The 24,889-nt window shown below is 46.2% G+C and overlaps 1 protein-coding gene across 1 annotated transcript; it reads right to left on the minus strand.

Moving 5' to 3' along the window:
• Nucleotides 1-1,050: 1,050 nt before the first annotated feature.
• Nucleotides 1,051-22,709, minus strand: PGAM1 (phosphoglycerate mutase 1). Its single transcript, XM_078643582.1, has 4 exons — nt 22,455-22,709; nt 8,970-9,244; nt 5,155-5,335; nt 1,051-2,515 (listed from the first exon to the last, which is right to left on the minus strand). The coding sequence occupies exons 1-4, from the start codon at nt 22,591-22,593 to the stop codon at nt 2,346-2,348; spliced, it is 765 nt and encodes a 254-aa protein (XP_078499708.1). The 5' UTR covers nt 22,594-22,709; the 3' UTR covers nt 1,051-2,345.
• Between the last annotated feature and the right edge of the window lie 2,180 nt (nt 22,710-24,889).

A 24,889-nucleotide genomic window follows, 5' to 3' on the forward strand; every position in this document is an offset into this window, starting at 1 on the left:
TATTACCAGGGGCTAAGATTGATTCAAACATTCCATCCATCACTTTTTTGTGTACTTCTTGAATAGTCTAAGCAAAGTGTAGTGAAGACAGAGATCTGCCTGCACACATTGCTGTTAGCATAAGCGCATTCGAAGTTTAAACACCATTTTGCACACAACACTACATGTATCTGTTGTTGTAAGTTAACCTGCTTGATTTTCTTCACATGAGAACGGTCTGCTTTCCACATCCCTAGCCTTACAAGGTAATCTCAGTCTGTACAGTTTGTGCTCCCAGCGTCAAGGTCAAATAACAATGTATGCTGTTGATTCAGGGTGTTCGGCCCACGCTATAGACATTACATGCACCCAGCTGCAAGAAGCTGAAATTCGAGTGCCATTAATATTACACTGTATGCATGTTTGCAGGCACTTGGGAGAAAAACCTTTCCATCTACAGAGAGCTTGCTTTGATGTGATTCACCTAAGCTGATCTTTGAGGTATGGGGTTCCCCCTTGAAACCTAGAGACCTTCTATTATTATAAAACCTAGCTTCGAGCAAGGGGAGGGTGGTACACAACGCGCTACATGACTCTTTAAGCACTGAATTTAACAAGAAGCAGCTATGGCATGAAAAATGCTTGGGCTGAGGTGGAAGGGGTTTATTGTGCATTCCTGTTCCTGGTTTCCTTGTTTGGAGGTGGGATTTCACATTAGTATGTACGAACTTGGACGAGGGATGTAAAGGTAATTTTGTATACCCAATTTTAGCATTCCACCACGCCTTTTTTTTTTGCTGGGCCAATTGTCATTTAAAATGTAACAAATGCTAACAGTTTTAGGAGTAATAATTTTTCGTGATGATCTAAAATACAAGCAAAGCTCATTTCATTTGAAATGCTGTAATCTGATAAGGGGCTTTGGAGTTTTTTAATGCAAATGTAACATATCCAACAAAGAAAAAGCAGGCAATTTTTATGATATGTATCAAGTATACCGGCCAGTTTTGCAATCGTGTCACCATTTAACAACGTTAAACTAGAGGACAACATAGTACCACTGCACAAATATTATTGCACATCACTCTTTTATTGGACTGATTAAGAACAAGGAAGAAATAAACCTGCATCGGAATAACTCAAGTACAGTAAACTGAGCGCAAAGTCCTCTGCTCACTAAGTGGTCTAATAAACAGGCAAAGACCAATGGTGTAGGCTCAGTGAGAGAAAACCTAGCACCCGGAGGAACAATGCACCTACCTACACATTTATACAGTATCTTGATGTGCTCCACTCAACACAGCAGTAAGGGAATGAAATGTGGTTACAACAATGCATAAGAATTCCAAAATACAGGTCTAACGTGTTGGTTCCTCTTGCGCTTCATTTTACTACATTGGCCAAATGACATTAAGGTTATTAGTTTAAATGTGCGACTTGAAAGGAATAAACCGTTGAGAAAAGTGTACTATGTGCATGTATAAAAGTCACTTCAGTGCATTTTCTTTTCAGACGAAAAGCAAACATTCCATTTGAAATAAGTGCTGTAAATAAGAACATGGTTTCAAAAAGTTATGTATCTGGTTTGCAACCAAAATTAAAAAACAGTATTCACTCCAGGTGAACAGTAGAAAGAACATATAAATTAGAAGTGGCTAATGATCTGACATGCAAACATTTCAAATATAAATATTTAAAAAGATACTGCTTATTGTGTCAACAAAAAAGGAATGATTTAGTCTTTCTTGTACAAAGAAGCTAAATAAATGGCAAACTTCCTGCTGAAAACCATTTAAAATGTACAGCCTCTCTCGCAGCAGTGTCTTTAGTTACAAGACTGGAACCTAAATGTACCCCTGCAAGTTCGAAAATACCAGTAATTTAAATAGTTCAATATACCAATCTAAGCAGCTGTATCACCCAGAATGCAAATTGTCTGGTCTAGCCCCTGAATGCAACTGTATGGAACACGTTCTGAGTGTTACTGGTTTAGTAAGTCGATACTAATCTTACGATGTGTAAGTATTTAAAATAGATGGTGAAGTTCAACGCCCCACTGATTGTGTCAATATGTGATATGAAAAGATCACCCAATTTGTATGGAAGTGTAAATACTGGCCAAAGATCTACGCATTACTGGCGATGCAAACTAGAACTGTTATGCATGTGTCTGGAACAAACATTCTAGCAGGAATGAAGGTGCTGTTTCTCAAGTCTCATGAGGTGTAATGTGTGCAAGCATTTTTGTTCTAGCCAAGTAACTTTTCTTTTTAAAGGAGGGTAACGCAAACATCTGTATCTTAGAGTTCCTAAGCTTGTGGCGCTTGGTGGATGCAAAGGTTAGAAGTATCCGTCATGAGCCACATTCACTTTTTAGCTTTCCCTTGGGCAGCAACAGCCTCCATGGCCTTGCGGACAGTCTCCTCATCGCCCAAAAACTGCATGGGCTTAATTGGCTTCAAATTCTTGTCCAGTTCATAAACAATGGGGATACCTGTGGGCAGGTTCAGCTCCATGATCGCCTCTTCCGACATACCTAGGAACGGAGAGCACAATTAAAGAAGAGCAATTATAAATACACGGTTTTCATTCTGACAAACATCTCCGGTGTCATTCGTCACTCTTACTCGGATGCCTCAAAGTTTAATTTTTAACATTTTTACGGTTTAAAGAACATTTTAATGTACTCTATTCATAGTACAGTGATACACAGTCTCGCACAATACGGTTAAGATGCTGAAACTGCACACAAACCTTTGTGAGATAACATATAGCTAGTGCAACTTTTTTAGGTAATCCTCAAAGTATTCTTGTTTGAGACTAGTTGATGGTCAGTGTATTAGTCCTATCCTCATAATATCAATTCCTTACAATATGATATTTTTTCCTCCACCTTTCCTGCTATTTTCTAAACCAACTACAAAGAAATTAGAAAATATTTACGTAAAACCCCACAAAAAGAACAAGGAGGGAATAATGTAGTAGAGTGGTGAAGTTCATTCCTTCAGCCAATGTTCACTCATTGGATTTACAGGGGTTTTGACCACACTATCTTAAACACATATCAGATTTCATAATTTGACTAATATCTTCTTAAACCATGCCAGATTAACTAGGTTACAAGACAATTGGGCACTGGTAGATATTTGTATGGTTTTCATGTTCCTAAACTGCATCGTCTTGATTGTAAGAATGCACTTGTGGGAAAGTGTGTTTTGAGAGGACTCATACTCAATAGTTTCTTTCCATCGCTCAGTTTGGCCAAGGATAGTTCTTTGAAGAGTTCTCAGTAGGGACCATTAAAAAACAAGCATTGGCATAGCCAATAGGTCTCGCTTTTGGCACCGGAGACCGAAGCAATGGGGAGTGTGCACAGCAGTAATAGAGAAGAAGGAAATACATTTAAACAAGCACGACGCGAAAGCACATTGCATAAATTTAAATTTAAAAAAAATGTTAAAACCATGAAACCGGGCGCCGTGGTAGGAAGAGCAGCACCTGAGTGCGTTAATAAATTTTTTTTTTTAAGTTCTGAAAGGTATGTCCTCTTCCAGCGAGCCTAACATGTGACGCATCGGTCTGCCGCGTAACGTTTATGACCGCGCTACTGCCGTGTCAGAGGCTGAGCAGTAGCACATCAAAGGTGCCCTCCTTATTTTCTCAAAGTGCTATTTGTGTAAATAAAAACAACAATAATGGTTCTACTTGAAGGGGAATGCTCGGGCTCTCTACACCAATCCCGTCCCTGCTATGGAAGAATCTCCCAAGAATAGGATTCGGGGGTGCGCGGAGGGAGGAGAAAAAGTTGTGGAGGCGAAAGTAGCCGATGTGCTCCCTGCAAAACAGCTCACGGTCGGTCAGCACGACCCAGAGTAGAGTTAACCGATACTGTTACAACTAAAGGAAGTAGTTGCATGCGTCTGCCAGTTTATGTCAGACACCAAAACACGAGCACGCCTGGAAACAGTAACATTGAATTAAAGATATACACATGCGAACACACAGAAAAGACATGCGGGGGCCGCGAAAGTGACATGTGTGAGCGAAAGTAACATGATTCACAACGTGCCGGTGCTTGCTCCCGGCAGCTGGATGCCGTGGGAGTGAACATTTACAGAGAAGGTGGAACATGCGCCCGCCTTTGGCCTATTGCGTGTTTTCACTTTTGAAAGCCACAGGCAAAGGACAATAGAATGTGTGGAAAATAAAAAGCCACACGCACAAGTTTAGCGAAAGTCTGTAGTGATTTCAAGAGGCTCTCTCCTAGAGCAGATCATGTGTGCTGCGCTAGGCTCGACCTAAAAAATAATTGTGCTTTAAAACACCAATTGAGACACATGTGACACCAAAACATCAGCAGCCCTGTAGGGGCCGTTAATATCTGCTGCACAGCAATCTCAGTATTACCATCAATTCTCATGGGTGTATATAAATGCAAGCTGATGGCAGCAGTGGCTCCTCCCTTATGGCGGAGTTGCATTGCCACCAGCAGCAAAACTAAAAAAATAAAACGATAATAACACAGGTTTATTATTGTTTTCTTTTTACGAGTCTTGGGGCGTGGCAGACTATGACATGCTGGAGGTGGCGTGTTCCAGCACTGCTGTCAGTGTGCATGTCGGTTTGGCTGAGCTGCATTGCTGGAGACTTGCAGGCCTAGGCGCCCAGTCTCTCTGGGAGCACAAACTGAGGACCCTCATGCCAATCCTGATGCTGTTCTCATGCATGAGGATTGGTCGCGGGGGAGTCTGGAAGCCTGTGCAGTGCAGCAGAAGAGCACCAGGTTGGCGATACGGTGAGTGCAAATTAAGGGGTTTTCTTTTCTTTTTTCTCCTCGTCGTTGTCCCCGCCCCGCTACTCTGCCCTGATACTTGTCGCCACTGGCTGATGGTACCCGGAAGTGGAGCAGCCAAACATTGACGTAAGTGACTTGCATTAAATTCGTCACATCACTGTTTTTAAAATCATTAAACAGTTGCTTTTTGTTTGAAAAGTGGAGTTGCTTGCACAGGCTGAAGCTCCAGATTATGCCTTGGTTAAAGGCGACATGCATTTCATCTCGGGCATTTTTGCATCAGGGACCGAGCAGAAGAAAAGAGACTCACGTGACCGATAGTCAACAAATGCAATCTGATGGTGTTATTTTCCTTGCATGGTAACATTAACTCTACAAACCTTCCAGGTGCTTGACAATCCCTCGCAAACTGTTGCCATGAGCTGCAATCAGAACTCTCTTGCCCTCCTTAATCTGTGGAACTATCTCCTCATTCCAGAAAGGGAGAGCTCGAGCGATGGTGTCTTTCAGGCTCTCGCAGCTTGGTAGCTGATCTTCGGTTAGATCACCATAACGACGATCCTTGGAAAATAAATAAAAATTTACGAAATTTAAGCTATGACTAAATCAAACAAATGTGTGATGAATAGACAATGTTTTAATGAACACGAAACAGAGATTTGTAATAGCACAATGCAAAGATGAAAAAGTTACTCACCTTCAAAACTGATCGTCCTGGTTATGTATCTTACTAAAGATTTATATACGTGTTGAATGACTAATTTATTAATTTGGCTCTATGAACAATATTCAAACAAGGTTTATATTACAAAATAGTATATATTATGGTCTAGTGAGTAAATATGTAGGAAGCTTATCAGTAATAATGGAGTAATTGCATAATTGCCAAGGGAGCAGAGAAATCAGGAACAAGGGTCTGCAGTAAGACTACACAGGATTTTAAAACGTAACCCTTTCTACAGGAGCGGACATCCCCTTAAGTGACTGATGTCTAGAACTACAGCCTCTTGTTAGGAATGCAGTACGGCATATGTTTGCAGACAACCAAAAGCTGAAACACTACCTTTAAGTTTGACTGGGCAAACCAATGAGGAAGGGCACTCTCAGCAGTCTGTCATACAAGATTGGGTAGGCATGTGTTTTTTGGCACTGGGTCATGAAAGCAGACTCTGGAACCAGCACCTTTGTGAAGGCTATTAAAGGTGCATTTAAACCAAAGATGTCTTCTTGAGATGAGAATGGCAACTGTTACACATCAAGAGTAGATTTTAAGGTGGGGGCATAGAACAATGGGTTGTGGATGTCTAATTAACACATACGCCTGTACAAGTTCTGTGAAACCGGCAAAAAATGAATTTCCTTTTTTACTTTGTAGATCTTACATTCAGACTACCTTTTAACAAAGTGTGTCTATGTAGGTGTGTGTATGTATGTGTGTTGGGATATTCTATAATGCGTGCCAGGACCCATTCAGGGGGCTGCAGTGCAAGCAGATGCTACTGGGCCACACCTATGGTGGTAAAGGCTTCTTCCTTCAGGTGTCCTGGAGTCCACTCTACAACAGCAATACCAACTTGGAAAAGTAACCTTTTCCGCACTTGGGGTAGCGTTGGAGAGAAGACTCGAGGAAGAAGCATGGGGGTAGGTGGATGATAATAGTTGGGAATGTACTCATAATTCAGGAAGTCAAAAAGACACAAAAACTAATTGTCCAGCCGGGTGCTTATCTTAATAAAAAGAGAATCAAAACGAAATCCTACACTCATTAATAGGGATTCAGCTACAGGGTTCCACAAACATATCTAACGGGCTATAGGCAATGCAAATGTTTCCGCAGCAACTACAGTCTTCTAGTAGTTTTACAGCTCCCACATCACCACAGTACTCTATAAAGAAAATCAGCACAGGTGCGAGTTCAATATTTTGCTTATGTGAGCAATCACTAAGTTGGGAAAATCCATTAGTTAGTTCAGTTCATAACTTGTAAAAGAATTCACACTGACAATTGCTATTCTTCTGAAGTGTGCACCCATATTTTTAGTGCAACACACAGTCTTTCAATATGGCCTAGTTTTACCTATAAGTGGAAAGCAGAAGAATGGTCAGGAGGCAGAGTCGGGCGCCTTGCCTGAGGGATCTTCCTGCTGAAAACAAGCAGCATGAAAAGCCTTTCGCAGTTGTAGTGTACTTGCTGTCGGGGGGCGGGAGCCTTCTGCTACAATGGTGTTGTGAGCATTGTAGGTCACACAGCACATCAGGGAAGCAGCCAAACTGGTTCCTTGGCTTGCTGTAAAGGATGCCAGGTGGCATGCTATCACTTGCTGCTGATCCATGCTTCACGCAGTTCGCTACAAACACATTCAGATAGGGGAAGCCCTCAGCTCGGTATGGTGCTGGTTACAATCCTACCACAAGTCAGCTATTCTCTGTACTCCACAAGTAGGGAAAATGAGTGGGCTTCTCCTGGACAGTCTCTTCTCCTGCAGGGCTAAGCACTCTCCATTCATTTCTGTACAAAAATACAAGCTTTAGTGTGTTCAGTAGTCCAACACCCTCTCCAGTAAGTTGCTTCTGAGAGACTTGCTGTATTGCAGACGCCTGCTCTGGGTCATAGCAGTTCAACTGTACAGTACTCGGCAGAGCACTCCCTTCCCAGGTTAGGAGGAACTTGGAACCAACAAGGGATTGTTTGATTCCAATCTTTTTTCCGGAGAGGGAGAGTTGATCCTCAGACTAGGAAGCAGTTTAGGGTGGTTAGTTTTCAAATGTAGTTTTCTGGCATCAGTGCAGATGCATCCTTGGTGCAAAGTGATGGCTCTTACAGCAGGCAGAGACGATGCTGGCTCCAGGCAGGAGTTTCCAAATCATGGACATAATGAAATGTGATGAGACTGCACCTGCTTGTGATCAGCCTTCCTAAAGTAGCAATCGAGGAAAGACCAAAGGGCAGGACCTGCATGGAAACGTCTTTACTCTTAAAGGAATCTGCAGACTCATCCTCAACCCCCACCATCAACCAAATAGCAATAGTTCGAAGAACTGATCAGCAATCCTCTGCTCAACAGATCATCTAAAGGGAACACTGTCTCCCAACCTACCACACTTCAGTGTGTGGGACTACTCCAGGAATGAAGCGCATCATCTGGACGTCACATTCAAACCGAACTACATGAGTGAACCAGTAGGCATCACACTGCTGATTCAGGGAAAAGGATATGTTCAGTGTTTTTAATACTCATTCCTATGTCGATAAAAAGGGCAGGACTGGAGAGTGCTTCCAGGTCTCAGAACAGATTATGGACCTTGGAAACACAATGAGCCTAGGCCTTGCCGCACATGCTAGATTTGGATGGAGAGTGGGCTAACAAAGAAAGTCACAATATCTGTTTTTCAGGTCACATGCTCATTTACCATGCAGGAGACATTCCTGTTCCAACACCGTGCGCATAAAGAAAGAAGACCGGTTTCCATAGTTTCAGTGTTGAAGTTCTTAGTCTCCAATCTGGTAAAGTTCTACCTTTTTGTAACGTGTTGAACACTTGCAGATGTTCCATTTTACTGCCTGGTCAGGGAGGGTGGAAACTATGTTTTCACTTTTGGGCAGAATGCCTCTTTACATACATGTTTAAATCTTGGCCAGGTTTTACTGGAGAGAGGGACTTTTTTTAATCGTAGGAAAATTACAGCTTTTCTGGTTTTTGAGCCTCTTGTTAAACAAGTAATTAATTCCGCTTAAGGGAAAAATACACTATGTGGAACAACAGTTCTAAAAAGGATCAAAAGACCTTAAGACTTGAATGCACAGTTGTCAGAAAAAAACCATATTAAGGAGCATGGGTCCTTAATATACACAATCCCTAGAATTACACAGATGGACCGGTCCCACGTAACCGAAAACGTTAAATCAGTAAATATGGGTAGAAAGCAAGGCACAAAGTGATAAGCAGGGGACCTATAAACGAGAACATAAAGCAACACTGTTTGGCCTTACAGATTAGGAAATTACCAAACAATAAAAATGTGGTACGAAGAACTGCAAGCTACAAAGCAACACATATCATGATAAAAGCAAATCTTGAAGAAATATGTTGCCACAAAGAATAGCAAACCAAAAAACAGTTCAAATGGCCCACATTACAAGCTGCATATAATTAAGCACATATCCGAGGACAGATGTCATTATACTCTGTCTCACCTTGCTGATGGTTTGGTAGTAGGCATGATCTGGGTCCATGGGTGGTGGTGGAATGTCAAATGAGCGCCTCCATATCTTCACCTGCTCTTCGCCATGTTTGGCTGCAGTCTCTGCCTTATTCAGGCCAGTTAGCCCCCCATAGTGCCGCTCGTTCAGGCGCCAGGTCCTTACTACAGGTAGCCACATCTGGTCAATGCCATCAAGAACAATCCATAGGGTACGGATAGCCCGCTTCAGCACAGAAGTGTAGCAGATATCAAATTCATAACCTGCATCTAGAAAACAAGCAAGAAACAAAACAAAAACATGCAGTTTACCAGCAACCAAAACCGGTAATTACTCCAAGCAACATTGTCAGAAAATAACCATTTTCCAATAAGAGAGAGATCAGAATGGCAGGACAATGATAGGCAGGGAGGACAGAAGAATTATGCAAGTTACATTTTATCAACCCACAACTTTGTCCCTGTGTTTTCTATTGCTAGGTACATTAGAAAGGGGCTGTATTAAACACAAAAAAGAATTACAAAAAAAACCAAAAAACACATGCACATTTTCTGCTGTTTGTCATCACAGAACCAGCATTGAAAATGCAACAAACACATATTAAGGAGCAATTATGCATACACTCACACAGTATCACCAGAACCCAAGAGATGTATTTTAAACATCTGGGAACCGACAGATCTCAACCATGCGATGCAAGACTGGGCAACACTAGGTATGCTAGCCAAACGCAACATCGCAAAACACTGGGGAATCACAAGTTACTCCGACGCATTGAGCGTGGTGTAACGATATGGACAGAGCTATTGTGTCGGAAAAGGCAGTATATACACACAGAGGATGCCCTAAGAAGTGGGAGAGGGTATGGGGAAAGTGGAACAAATACAGAGGGCATATCTGCTCTCCACCTCCTAATGATTCAGCATCAGACACTAGTTGATAAAGAGTGAGGAACAACTTATTTAAATGACCACAATTTGCTGTAATAATTGTATATGCCTGCCGAAGAGGTAGTTTGTAGTGTTAAGCATGGATGTATAAGCTTTGATTTTGTAACTGAACTGTCAAAGTTTAATGAGTATTCAACAAAAAGAAAAGAAAATGCAAGAAACATGCTCCCACAGTAAGCTCCTGCACCAATGGCCACATTATACATGCAGCACATTTTCCTTCATTGGGCCAGACAAAAGGTGCGCCAAGCGCAATGAAGGACAATTTGCTGCATTATGGAGAATGCACTGCCCTCAGAACAGCCGCGAACTCACGCTGCCCTGGGGGCAGTGCATTCATGTGAAAAACAGAGCGGCTGGTTTGAAGCTGCTCTGTATTTTCACAGTGTAGGCAGCAACCCACCTGCACTTAAAGTGGATCAGAGATCCCCTTGCAGGAGAGTGCAGTTAGTGACTCCAGAGGGCTGCTCTCAGTGGGCGCACCCATAGAGCGCCTCCTGAGAGCTTCTTTGCCTCTGCGTCCACATCTGTAATACGGCACGGGTGCAGAGGCAAAGGGATTTCCTTATTTACGTGGGGCACGCTCCCATGCAAATGAGGAAATGCCCCCTGAAGATAGTGCTGGCGCTTTATGTGCACCATTATTGCTAGTCCTGGCGAGGTATAAAATCCTGGGGACTGCCAAACGCCCCATAAGGGAGGGTGTTCCAAAAAGTGACAGACTTATGAAGTGCCTGGAGCACTCGGTCGACGTTGTAAGTCAGTAGGGCCTCGTCGGTTGGGGCCACCTGTATGCCGAGGTAGCAGAACGCGTCCCGCTCCCACCTGAGGCCCAAGTACGGGAGATCTGCATTCGGGTCAGGAGCACAGCTTGTCAGTGGGAAAATTAAGGATTTATTAAGGTTAGTGCGTAATCCAGAGGCTACGCCGAAGCGGTCCAGCATTCGCATCAGCGCGGGGAGGGATACATCTGGGGACGTCAGATAAAATAGGGCATCGTCAGCATAGAGGGAGATCACGTTTACTGTGTCCCCTACCCTGATACCCCATTGCTCCAGCTCGGCTCGAACAGAGACCACCAGGGGTTCTATGGCTAACGCAAACAGGAGAGGGGAGAGAGGGCAACCCTGACGAGTGCCCCTCCCCAAGCACCACTCCTCCGAGCGGGCCGACCCCAGTCGAACTCTAGCTCGGGGTGCTCCGTAGAGCACACGGATCCAATTGCAAAACACCGGTCCGAATCCCGTCCTCTGTAGTACCTCCAATAGATACCCCCAGCTCACCGTGTCAAACGCCTTGGCTAAGTCGATCGACACAAGCACATGAGGATCCTCTCTCCCCCGCACCTCGTGGAGAATATGGATTCAGGCGCCGCAAATTCATCGCCGTGTTACGGCCAGGGATAAACCCACACTGGTCCTGGTGGACCAAGCGGGTCAAGAGTGGGGCCAGGCGAGTGGCCAGTAGTTTAGTAAGAATCTTTGCGTCCGTATTGATCAGGGTGATAGGCCTGAAGGCCGTGGGGTCCGAGCCGTCCCCTCCCGGTTTCAAGATCATGCAGACTTCCCCCTGGTTCATGGTGGGCGGGAGCTCGCCCAGTTCCAGGACTTCATTATAAACCTCCAGTAATAGGGGGGCCAGAACGTCCCCAAATGAGTGGTAAAATTCAGGTGGGAAACCGTCCTCACCTGGGGTCTTAGCTCGTGGCAGGGCGGCCAGTGCAGCGCCGATCTCGCCCAGTGCCAACTTCGCGTCCAGATTCTTGGCCCCCGTCTCCGAGAGGGTCTGGAGGTTCAAGTCCCGAAGATAGGACCGATAGGACTCCTCCGTGACCGAATGGTCAGCCGCGTATACGGTCTGCAGGTGGAATTGGAGGACCTCGAGAACAGCAGACTCGGAATGCACCATATCACCATCCGAGTTTCGCAGGGCGACTATCCTTTCAGGGGAAAATTCACGCCAAAGGATCCATGCCAGTAATCGGCCAGATTTGTCGCCCTCGCGGTGAAGACGCTGTCGGTATTGGCCTAACGAGTATTTATCTAGGCGGGTAAGGATGTCATGTATCGACACCTGCGCCTCCCTCTCCGCTTCTTGGTACGAAGCGTCAGTGTCTGGTCGAGCCTGGGTGCGCTGAAGCACAACCTCCGCATCTCGCAACTCAGATAGTAACTGTTTCCGGACCCCGTATGTGAGGCCCATACAGGCTCCGCGTACTACCGCCTTCAGGGCCTCCCACTTAATGGAGTAGGGTAGATCACAGTTTCCCCAGTTCAGATCTATGTAATCCGATAGGGCAGTCGCCACATGGTCCCTACCCACCTGGTCTTGAAGGATGTCCGTCGGCACCCGCCAGGTGCGGGGATGAGTAGCTTGAGCAGCCCATTGCGCCAGGCATGTTACTGGGGTATGATCTGACAAGTATCGGGCCTGATGTGTAACCGTCAAGGTGAGAGTTGGGGCAAGGTTAGCCGCAAGTACGCGGTCCAACCTACTATGGGTGCCATGAGTCGGGGTATAGCAGGTTTAGAGTTTCGGAGTGGGATGACAAGTTCGCCAGACATCCAGCGCACCCAAGTTGTGCATTACCTCCTGAAGACGCGCCGTCATACGGGGCTTCGCGCCTGACCTAGGGGGATGTCGGTCCAAGTCAGGGTTCAAGACGCAATTGAAATCCCCAAACCAGAGGAAAGGGGCATCCAGATCCAGAGCAACAAGGTCTTGGAGATGAGAGAAAAAGGTCAGGTCATCTACATTTGGCGCATAGGAGTTCAGAAGTAAGAACTCCCTGCCGTCTAGTTTGACTCGCACCAGTAGATATCTACCTCCAACATCTGCCTCAACATACTGGACAGCGCAAGGAATTCCCGGTGCCACCCAAATGAGGACCCCCCTGGCGTAGGTGGAAAAGGTGGAGTGGAAGAGCTGACCTCTCCATTTCCTGGAAAGTCGCTGGGCGCCTTCTTCATCTTCATCTAAATGGGTCTCCTGTAGACATGCAACAGAGACCCAATGTCTTTTAAGGAAGGAAAGGACCCTGTGTCTCTTGGTGCAAGTACCCAAACCGCACACATTCCAAGTTAAGAATTTAAAACCCATGGTCAGTGACTGCGCCCAGCCGGGCCATAGCATGCATACATTGCGATCTGCCACCTCCGGAGCCACGCTCCAGGCAGACCGGACGGGCCAGCCCAGCCAGTGAGACACACATAAATCCGATTCATCACACAATTAATGCCAACAACATTTTTCGCACGAACCCCCCTTCGTTCTACAAAAACTCCGGAACTCCCTCCCCACACCCACGAGCAAAAGGACAGCAACAACCAAAAGCGCTACCCTGCCCTTCCCTTGCCAGTGCCAGGACGTACACAGCCACCCCATACAACCCACACTCACACAGAACCAACCAAACCCACCCACCCTCCCCCCCAGCCCATCGAGGACCCAATGTTTCAGGACAGACCCTGGGCATGTCCATTGAGTACAGTTCTATTCTGGGCGACGGAGCGCCCTAAAAGTGTGGACCCCACATCTCGTATTTCCGTCTAGCAGGATGCAAGTCTTCCGCTTCAGCCAACCATCCGGAGTCCCCAACACCAGACAGAGACAACAACAGTTCAAGAAAGATCCAGGAATAGGCCCCCCAACTCGGAGGACAAGAAAACATTAACACAGCAGTACCTTAGATCAGAGCTCACTCGAGCTGCGGTTCAGGAAGGCCAGTTTCCGGGACCACTGGAGCCGTGGAGTCTGTATCGGGCAAAGTTTCCTGCAAGGTATCTGGGACCAGGACCTCCCCAGGGGCAGGTGCCCCAGGGGATTCCGAGGCGGCCCCCGTCGGCGATGTTCTCATGCGGAGTGCCCCATCTTCTCCCACAGTTACCCGAGGCTCAGCAGAACCTCGGGATCTGGACCGGCGTCTCCCTCTGCCTCGACGGCGCCGCTGGGGTCATGTCCCCCAGGTTTCGCGGGGCCACCGCGCTCACCAGGGGGCAGGTCGTCTCCCCTTATTTCGAGCCACTCCCACACCTCCGCCGGGGACTCTAAGAAGTGAGCACAACCCTGGGAGAGCACCTGGAGTTTGGCCGGATATAGGAGCATGTATTGAAGTTTCATTTCCCGGAGTTTTTGCTTAACTCCTAAGTAGGACTTCCTTTGCTCCTGTACCTGTTGGGTATAATCAGGATAGATGGATACTCGGCTGTTTTCAATTGTGAGGGACTCCATTTCCCTTGCGGCCCTCAGGATACAATCACAATCCTTATAGTTCAGGATCTTAGCGATTAGAGCTCTAGGAGGCTCACCCGGTCGCGGGGGGGGGGGGGGGGGGGGGGGGAGAGACAAGGGCCCTATGCGCCCGTTCAATGACTAAGACACTGGACAGTCCGGTTGGGCACAGCTGAGTGCGGATCCAGGTCTCCAAGAAGCGTTCAGCATTTCCCGCCTCCAGGCGCTCCGGTACCCCCAGGACCCTGATGTTACTTCGGCGGGCCCTGCCTTCCGCATCCTCCGCTCTTCTCTCCAAGGCACGGGTAATGGACGTCAGTTGTGCGACTGATTTTTGCAATGAGGCCACTTCAGTTTGTAATTGGGTAATATTACCCTCCGCATCTGAAACCTTGTCCGCTACTTTACGGAGATCTGTCCGGAGTAGATTAACATCTACGGATACAGTCTCGATCTGTCTCTCCAAGGCAGAATGGGATCCCTGAATAGCCTTCAGTATTTCTGCTCGGGAAGGCTCCGGTGGGCCATCCCCACCATCCTCCGGACCCGTCTGTCGCGTAATCCTCTGCGAGGGCAGACGTGGAGTAGTGTACTGCACTATGGGGTTGGGAGGACTTCGTGGACCTATCCTTGCGGGACGACATCAGGAGGGGCAGATCGTGTACCAGAGTATTCTCGCCAGGCCCCACCGGTTAGTTACAGAGTGCAGCGGCGGTCCAAAGAGTGGATTGTCGGGTGAAACGGCAGCGTAGTTGGTGGCTTTAGGCAGCTGTGACCCGAGTGGCATCCAACCCTGGCAGGGGAGCAGGCGGGGCAGCCAATGCGGTCTCGGCGTATCCACACCTTTGGGGGCAGGAGTCCGACACCCCCCACGTTAATGAAGAGATGGGCTACCAGCAGTTCACAGTGCCCCCACTGGATCAAGCGGCGGGATCTCTGGCAACCCGGCCGATATGAGCTAACTGGTTCCCCCGCTGACCAGGGCACCCGGAGCAGTTCCTCTGACCGTCAAGGGCAGCAGACCGACCTCCAATCCTCCAAAGACCCCCCCCCCCCCGAGGAGAGCACACAGCTACAGCGTAATGGGAGCCAGGGTTAATCCAGGCGGTTCGCCGTTGCAAAGTATGTAAGCGAGCGCCCCTGTATCCGGGCAAGATGGCGCGCAAGCGAGGGAGGGGCGCCAAGCCGCGCACGTCCTCCGGGGCACAGCACCTCGGGCTGCCCCAGGCCCCACAGCCACCACGGACCCCCCTTCACCTATTGCCCAGGTGAAGAGCGGGGGTCGCAAGCTCCCCGCACAGAGTCAAGGCAGACCAGTCCAACCGGGCAGCCCGGCCACGCAATGCTGAAGCGGCCGCCCCCAGGAGCGATCTCCGCGCCGCTGCACCGCCTCCGTCCGCTAGTCCCCTAGGGCCCCAGGGAGTAGTCGGGCACTTCCTCGGGGAAAAGCACCTCGATCGGCAGCTCAGTGCAGCGGGGGGGAGGGGGCTGCAATCTCACCGTGCGGGCCGGCGGGATTCGCCAAGGTCCCAGGTCAGCCGCCAGTTGCTCCGCTGTGCTCGCCAGCCGCCTCACCCAAGGAGCGGAGGCCCGTCGAGGACTCGGGCAGCCTCAGAGTAGTGTAGCTCCTCTCCCAAACGGGCCACTCCCACCGCCACAGTCCCGTGCAGGCCCAGACCACAGCCTCACGTAGTTCAGGTCGGGGCCCTCAGCCCGCCGACAGGATCACCGGCGTTGATTTCTGGGGTTCCGGAAGTTGCCCCGGCAATGTGAGGGTCTCGTTAGTTTCAGGGAAGTTTCCGGCCCATCTGCTGCCGTTTGGAGAGCCCAGCAAGAATTTTTGGCCAGGATAATCGGGTCCTCGGAACGGAGCTGGTGAAGCTTACGTCCTGTCGGCCATGTTGCTTGGCCACGCCCCACGGCAATTCACAAGTTAAGGTACTACCTCAATCTTATTGCCCAGTTATGCAGTATTAACATTGCTTCAAATCGCTCACAGGTCATACACTGAAACCAAAGTCAATCATGCGTTCACACAAACAATACCACCTAACAACCTACAATATCACGAATTACCAATACCTTCTTTCACAAAGAAACAACTTTGCAGTTACCGTTTCAACTCTGTGTTATTCAATTTACTTAGTCACGCAATTAAACTATTCGACATTCATTTACCCATCGTCTCATTGATTTGATTTGAATTTTGTAAAGAGCAGCGTCTGCCCTAGGGCGTCTTGGAGCTACCTTTAGTGTGAGGGAGGAAGCCAGCATTTAATGGTCCATAGAGGTAAAACGTGTTTTTAATGACTTTCTAAAAGGCAGGAAGTTAGAAATATTCCTTATGTGCTCTGGCATTTGGTTCCAGAGGCGAGAGGTGACGTAGGAGAAGCTTCTGCCTCCCCAAGAGGCTTTATGAATGCATGGTACAGACACTTTCTTGGATGAGGGTGAGCGCAGAGATCTATATGTAGTAGATCATGAAAATTTGTTTTTAAGGAAATAAGGGCCATGAAGATAGTGATCTATGCGCGATACAGAGTGCCTTAAAGGCATCTCTCTTTTTAATAGGAAGCCAATTTAATTCTTTCCTAGATTTAAAAATCGGTTCAAACTTTTTAATCTTTTTCAGAACCCGAACTACTGCATTTTTCAGTCTCTGGATTCTTCCCAAAACATACTGCTGGGCTCCAACATACAGGGCATTACAATAATCCAATTTTGATAGTGCCAGAGAAGTGAACACTGTCTTCTGTAGGTCGATTTACATTTGAAAAATAACCAAAAAAGTAGGAGGGGTGGAAGCAAATGATGAGCTGGGAGATCATCACAGAGATCCAGGGGGGCAAGAATGTAAAAGGGTAAGCAACACAGGGGAGAGAGCAATAAAATACCTGCACTGCAATGGAATGCTAAAGCCGAAACACGAGACTGTGAATGTGAGTACTGGAACGATGCAGCCCATCCAACCAAAAAGATCGTAAAGAAGCTATACTCCAGGAAAGGGACAAATATGAATTGAGGAAAGAAAGCCATCAAAGAAGATTCAATGAAATGACGATTCAATGAAATGACGACAAGGAAGCCATCCAATGCTCAGTTAGTTACAGGATGACCTAAAGTACAGTGTAATGGCCACAATAGGTCTTTCACAATAAACAACTAGAAGCAAAAAATGCAGGTGGGACTTCCCCCAAATAAGTATGGTTGAAGAATTTACATAAGGAGGGCGTTTTGAACTAAAATTTGAATATATTTTGCACACAGTATTTGATCTGCCATAGGGCAGCATACATAAAATTATCAGAAAACTTAATTGAACTACTATATTGCATAGGAAATCATGCACTAAATTCCTTAAAAGTGTGTAGAAGTCCTAAAGGTTTTCCAGTAGGTGTCAACACGCCTTTTTTAATGGCATACAATGCCACGTGTTTATCTTCAAATAGTCCTCAAATGGTCAGTTTAGTTGCAGAGCTAAAAACCCAATAAGAGTGAATGATTAATTCAAATGCAGAAAAAGCTATTTTTAAGCATGCACTACAGATCCAACCAAATCTCAGCAATCTGCTTAATATCAAGAAAATTAACTTTCATATAGTGCGCAAATACCATGTATTTGTATTTCCAAAGAAAAGGGTTGCAAGCTGAGCACAGTATTAATGATGCTAGACGTGATTGGGTGAATGAGTAAAGACGAACAATCGTTTCTTCAAGAACAGTGCTGGAAACATATGGGGTGACTCACAACTTCCTGTGGGTGACTGGGCCCTCTTGAGGAGCCTTAGGCTTCACAGCAGATTTCCAGCGCATTAAAATTTCAGAGACACAGGGCAGTGTAATCTACTCATAAAAGGTGGAGGCTCATATGGTCTCTAGTTCAAAATCCCACGTGTTAAAATACGTTAATCTTCAAGAAAAAATATGTTTGTTAATCTAACATTAATCAATTAATTATTTAAAAAAGCATTGGAAAAATCAAAACATACAAATTTTGACGTTCCCAATTTTTTTTTGTCAATTTCGCACAGAATCAGCAAAAACAAAACAGGCACTGGCAAAGCCCATGGGTTTAGCTTTTTATAAGTGAATGTGCTTAGTGACTGATAAACGAGCTTGAATGTGCATGGTTGTACGAGTAGATGGGTCAGTGGATGTGGGTGGTTGAAAAGTGTTTAGTTAATGAGGGTAAATATTTAATGCAGGAGGGTGAATGAGACGAGTGGGCAGGTGGATGAAAGTAGTAAGCCACTGGCATATGTACGCTGCATTCCGTTTTGTGTACCTTTACTACACCTGCATGTCTCACAACATGCTTTGAATGGTTGTTTCCTCTCAAACATGATCACAGCCCCATGGATTCTAATTATTAATGCATTTAGACATTCGCCTTTTCAACAATTGTGAAGACATCATTTGTCACTCCTCCCAAGATCATGCAAACTAAGACAGGCAAATGGCACTTTCCAATATATTACCCAGCTTGCTTCTCCTCAATTATGCAATTGGCAGTTTTGCTTCTTAGACATATTGATAGCCTTTGCCAGTCATAAATGATAGCAACTCCCTGAGAATTACTTGCTCTGAACATATCCATAGAATACTACACCTGCTTTGTATATTAGCACTTTAAATAAAAAGGAGCTCAAATGAATTATATATTTTTTATTGAGTTAACAAAAGGCTAAGGTGGCATACTTCACTAGGTTCTGACTCAAAACCTATTTACGATTTTTTTTACACTACAAATGGGCTGCTTGTATCTTTTCATCAGAGCTAATCATTTATTATTATTATGATTTTTTCCCCACACAAAACTTCCGAGATGGCTGTCCATGCATGTGAATCCAAGGGCGCCTATCTTTTCAAATTTTTAACTCGAATGAAACCAATTCAAAGATGGCCTATTACATGTTCACATGCGTGTACACGGGCAGACCTCTTTAAATTGTGTTACAAAAGTAAAAGACATTCAAATATGGCAGCCTTAAGTGTAAACACACGAGCATGCATAGGCAGCCATGTAAGAGCGTTTTTTTGTATTACTTTACTATAAAAATGATTTCCTGATGGCTCACTATCCTTGCGCTTGAGTTTACTCACACACAATAAAGGTTGCCTAATAAAGTTATAGAAAAACCATTACAAAAACAAAGAAAAGCATTTGCAAAGCCAAAAGGGTTGGCAGCTAATGCAGACCCATTGGCTTTACCAATGCGTGTTCCTTCTAGCACCAATGTTCTCCAAGCTTCAACTGGTTGGCCTTTCCTAGGCAATGAATACTAGTGCAGCCGGCCTTTCCTAAGCAATTAATACTAGTGCAGCCGATCAAGACAGGTGATGGAAGGACTTAGATTACCTACAAAGTTTCTTTCTGGAGCTCTTATGGGCTTCCTTACAGCATTTTGCTGTTGCATGTTCCCTTCTCTTTGTCTGGGCCACAAACAATAATCGTCACTCCCAACAATAAAGTCTGTCTGAAATGCGCCAAACCACTATTGTTTCATTATTATTAGACGCATGTTAGTCTATATCCGAATACATCTAGAGAGCTTCTATGGTGCAATGAGTTATTATAAGCATAAAAAAAGCCTTTATTTTAAGGTCAAACCGTCCACATTTTTGATAATGGAGTTAAAATGGCTTGCCTTTCTTTTGGAAGGCTAAATGATGTGCCACCCACCATTAGAGAACTAAGCAGATGCTCCCAGAAAGACTGAGTTTTTGAAAGGCAACCATGGCTGTAATAATGCAGATAAACATATCTCCTGTACCCATGCTAGGAGGAGGGGGGGGGGGGGTGCAGTGTCCATAGCAACCAATTTCCGAAAGAATGAGAATCAGATGAAGAAAGACAATGCATATGGGAATTTTTCAGACCAGATGATGAGCAAGGTGTCCGACATGGAGGCAGACACTAGCACACCAAACAAACTGCTAGATCGCATGACAACCCTAGTACTAAAAACAAAAAACATATCAGTTCCAGGGCATCACAAAAGTAAATTAAATGGCACACAAAAATAAGCCTTCCCCAGACACTTAACATTCTGTCCCCATTAGGCTCTTATTCTCCTCTAATATCTATCAATCAATCAATCGATCAACATTTATATAGCGCAGCACTATCAGCCCTAGGGGTATCTGGGTGCTGAGGGTGCCGTATCTTGCACGTCAAAAAGGCAGGTCTTGAGATTTTTTCTGAAGTCTGCCAGGGAGGGTGCTATTCAGAGATGGAGGAGCAGGACATTCCAAGTTTTGCCGGCGAGGTAGGAGAAGGCGTGGCCCCTGCGGCAGATGCAGGGTGTGTATGAGAAGGAGAGTGAGGAGGGGCAAAGGATCGTATCTTACATGAAGATGGAAGTTGAGTCGATGGTTGATGCAGGACAGTCCTTGATTCTGTAGAGCTTTGTAGGTGAGTGTGAGGATCTTGAACTGGTATCTCTTTAGACTGGGGAGCCTGTGGAGGTTCCTGAGGTGGGGGAGTGGGTCTGTTTCGGGAGGTTGAGGATGAATCTGGCTGCAGTATTCCGTATGGCCGAGAGTCTTCTGATGAGTTGCGTGGAGATTCCAGCGTAAAGGGCATTGCCGTAGTCCAGGCGGCTTGTGACGAGGGCTTGTATGATGATTTTTTTGGTGTAGATTGGGATCCATCTGAAGAGTCTGCGACGCAGGAGGAGGCAACTGCGTTGATTTGGAATATCATGGTCAGTTGGCTGTCAAGGATGATGCCAAGGTTGCGAGCGTTGTCGGTTATCCTCTTCTAACTTACTTAACTACCCCAGTTCTCTAATGCTAGCCTTTATTTGGAAATCCTCTCCTCGTGATGCTTACCTGCATGCCTCGCTGCCTCCCACACATTGATGAATACCTCTAAATAATACTTAGCCATCCTCCATCACTCTCATGGTTGAGGAAATACACAGTACTCCAAGAGACACTAGGAGACTGAATGATTCAACTCCTACTGTTTTTTTGTGAAGTATTTACTTGCGCAAGATGGAGGAAGAAGGGGAAATAGTGAGGTAGGGAGCTGTTGCAAAGCAGCCTTCTCCAGCCAGCACACAGGATCTATCACCAGCTTTCTTACATACGAGACGACGAGTGTTTAGGTATAGACAAGATCACCTTTGCATGAAGGCGTGTAAATTATTGTTATGCTCCAACCATAGTCTAAATATTAAAATATATCAGAGTGGACTCTTTCAGTTATATTTTTGACAGGGTGAGCACTCAGTCGCTCCAGATCCCTATCGGATTACGCGTGGGGGTAGGTTTGCAGGCGAGACCGCACACCGCATGGGTCCCTGACTCTTCAGTGCAGGTCCCACGGAGCAGACTGCGAGGCATCTTAGGGTAACACCTAGGGTTGCATCACACCTGACAGGACCAGTTGGCCTGTCTCACTACAGACCTTGAAACTAAAGGTTGTATAACTAAAGGTTTTTTCATTCACTGTGTAGTACTTATATTAAGGCCCTGAGGAATTGCTATATTAGCAAGAAACATGTCGACCGAAAAACGGGGGTTGTAGATATCCTCGCCGCATACACTTGTGGCGTCTATCTCCCCTCCCACCAATTTTAATCAAGGGAGTTAGCCACATCAATAAAGTGTCTTCACGGACTAACCCACCTTTTTAAATTATTCACCACTTATCCACGACTACACATTCACCCACCCTCACACACGCATGCACCAAATGGCTGGAACAAAAGATCTCCGCTAAAGAGCCCCTTCGCGGGTGCCCGTCAGACATTGCAGCGCCAGTCTGACGAGGAGCAGGACCCATATGATGAAGCATGACACCTAGCTTGCTGGGTGTGTGAGGGTTCTAGTTCCCAAGAGGGAATTCCCCCCTCCCCTCTTGGTTATCTCCCTTCTACACTACACACTCGCCCCTTCCACACCTTGTCCTTCCGGGGAACTTTGTGTATCTTCTTTGTTGCTAGGGTGAGCACTCAGAACAAAGACTACCCGTGGCACATTTTCATCCCAAAGAACCCCTGTGTGTTCATCTGTAACCCAACAGCCTCCTCAATGAACCACTCCTCGATGCACGCCGACCTCAACCTTCTCAGCTGCACCATATAGACCAACGCCCGCCCTCCTCCCCAATGCTCCGTATCTTCCTACCCCCTCAGGGCCCCGAAACACCTTACCTGGGCACTGTCCCTCAGAGATCACCCTAAAGAGTCCAACACACTCTGCTAGCTGATAAACCCATATTTCAGCCTCAAAACCCGCACTAACCTATCCGCCCCCTCCACAGCCCCAACATACACGTATCTCTCGATACCTTTCAATGCCTGCGCTCCTCTCTCCGCCTCCTGCTGCCCACAAGGGCTCAGGTCGGCATCGAACCAGCCGCAGAAACGGTTCTCTTGATTCCAAGAACTCTCTCCATGTCGAACCAGTACTAGCTTGTAAGCGGCCATAGCTACTCGCTGCTGCTGTTGCCTGGAGGACTGCGGCTGTCACTTGCTTCCAGGGTACCCTTCGATTCAGCACGCGCATGGGCAGACTGGCACCCACGCCTATAGTGAGAGAGCGCACGCGCGCTCAGGTAGTCACGCCCTGAATAATTGGTATGCGAATACGATATCTACAATGCGACACCAGGAAACGTTACAGGACGAAGGAAAAGGCTAATTCATACAAACAGCTGTTTTATGTACACAGATTATTCTCAATGCTGGGTAGTATGGCTCTAACTCTAAAATAAGTTTTATAGTGCATTAACAACCATACAGTTAGTTAATATTTACCAATATTTGTATTTTTTTCATTTAAGTTATAATTTCTTGCCCTTAACACTTAATGTGAAATCGCCGGAGATTGTCCGTTTATGATGGAGAAGAAACGCGATCATTTCAAAATGGCTCACGTATTTGCTGTAGTGTAAGCGCATAAACCAATACGAATGCTCTTCTTGTCCTTTCCTCACTTAACTTAAGCATCTATCTCTGTATCGACCGGACAACGTACTGCGCACGCGCACTCCAAGGATGACACACAGTTATGTTAGAGGCGCCATAGCGGACGAGACGATCATGCACGTAGTAAGGGCAAGCTGACCTTGAGTTCCGCAGGTCGTTTTTAGGCAGTTTTGAGCTTGAATGCCGACTGGGTTTAACTAACACACACACACGTTTTGAGTTCATTTCCAGTGATAAACTCGTTTGTGTGTGCGTGTTTTGAGTTCATTTCCAGTGACAAACTCATATTATTCAAACTAATATTCAAGCTAGCAGTCATGGTGGTAGATTTAAATGCAAGCAAATGTTATATTTAAATGCAAGCAAATGTTATTTTTAACCTTTTACCCTAAAAGCGGTGTTTAATTTGAGATGGTGCTTGATGATGGGGCCCACCGTCGCTTATTTGTCCTCTGATCCAGCACAAGAGAGAGAAAAACTCAAACGAGGAAAAGGAGAAAGAAGTAGACGGAAAAACAGTGAAGAAGAAAACACGAATGAAACAGAACGCACAAGAATGAGACTAAGAAGCAGGGAGTGTGCAGCGGAAGATTAAAAAGCGTGAGGCATTATCGGGTATACTAGGATTGAAATTCGGCACCCGAACAAGCTTCTTAGCAAAAATATGAGCCCCAGCACTTACTATCTTTTAAGTTAAGCACTGGCGTCACGTTCTTGGGCCAAGTTTCCTGAGCTGGTCTTGAAGCTGGGACAGTGGCGGAACCCCACATATGCAATAGGGGATTGCAGCAGTAGCTGCCCTGCATTGTGTTTTTTGCTGCGTGATGATCACAGTGGAAAACTGTCTTGGTGTGCCCCCCTCTCCCACACAGAGCCTCACTAAGACTTGTGGGATGCTGGGGATCATGGCGAACTGGAATGCCGCAGTTACATTGGCCCACCACGCCCCCCAGGGGCTGAGAAGCCTAATAGAGCCTTACCTGAATCGTTAAAAGTTCCTTGCCGAGGTTGCAGATGGACGCAGTCGCAGGAACAACTTCAGAGTCATGGGATTGCCCAAAAAGATAAAAGGTACTTATATGGTGGCTTTTCTCAAAGTCTGGCTGATGAAGGAAGTGACACCACAAGGTCCCAATTTTTGTTTGCTCTAGAGAGAGCTCACAGAGTGCCCGCTAGACCCTGAAATCCTGGGGGTACTGCCCTGGCTTGTGGTGGCATGTTTGCTGTACTATAGGGAAAGAGACTTTATACTGCAATGTTCCCTCATGGTGGGCTGCTTCCAAGTAGGAAACATGAACATGGTGATCTTCCCGGACTATACCCTGGAGGTGCAGAGTAGACAAGCCTCTTTCTTAGAGGTTAAAACAATGTACTAAGGGAAGCATACCTGCGATATGCGTTGTTGTTTGCTGCTGGCTCAAAATCATTGTGGTGAGCCAGGCCTTGTTTTTTGATAATCCCAACAGCGACACCACCGAGGCAGAGCCGGCCCACAAAGGCTGCCCAGGGACCAGATTGTAAGCAGGGAGAGGAGGCGCTAGATACATCAAACTCGTTCCGAGCTGTATCATGGATGACTTTCAGTGGTCGGGATTCAGAGATGCACGCTATAGCTCAGACTCAGAGGAGAAACTGGGAGATACACGAGCGCCTGCATGTGTAACGCCACAGATTGCAGACAAACTGTGAGGCATTCTTCCTACATCAGGACAAATTTGTCTAGTGCCTATTGTCGTGCCTATGGCTTTAACTGGTTTGCATAAAGCTGTATTGGTAACTATACAGCTTACCTTAG

Source organism: Lissotriton helveticus, chromosome 5_1 (assembly GCF_964261635.1).
Source record: "Lissotriton helveticus chromosome 5_1, aLisHel1.1, whole genome shotgun sequence".
NCBI lineage: Eukaryota > Metazoa > Chordata > Amphibia > Caudata > Salamandridae > Lissotriton > Lissotriton helveticus.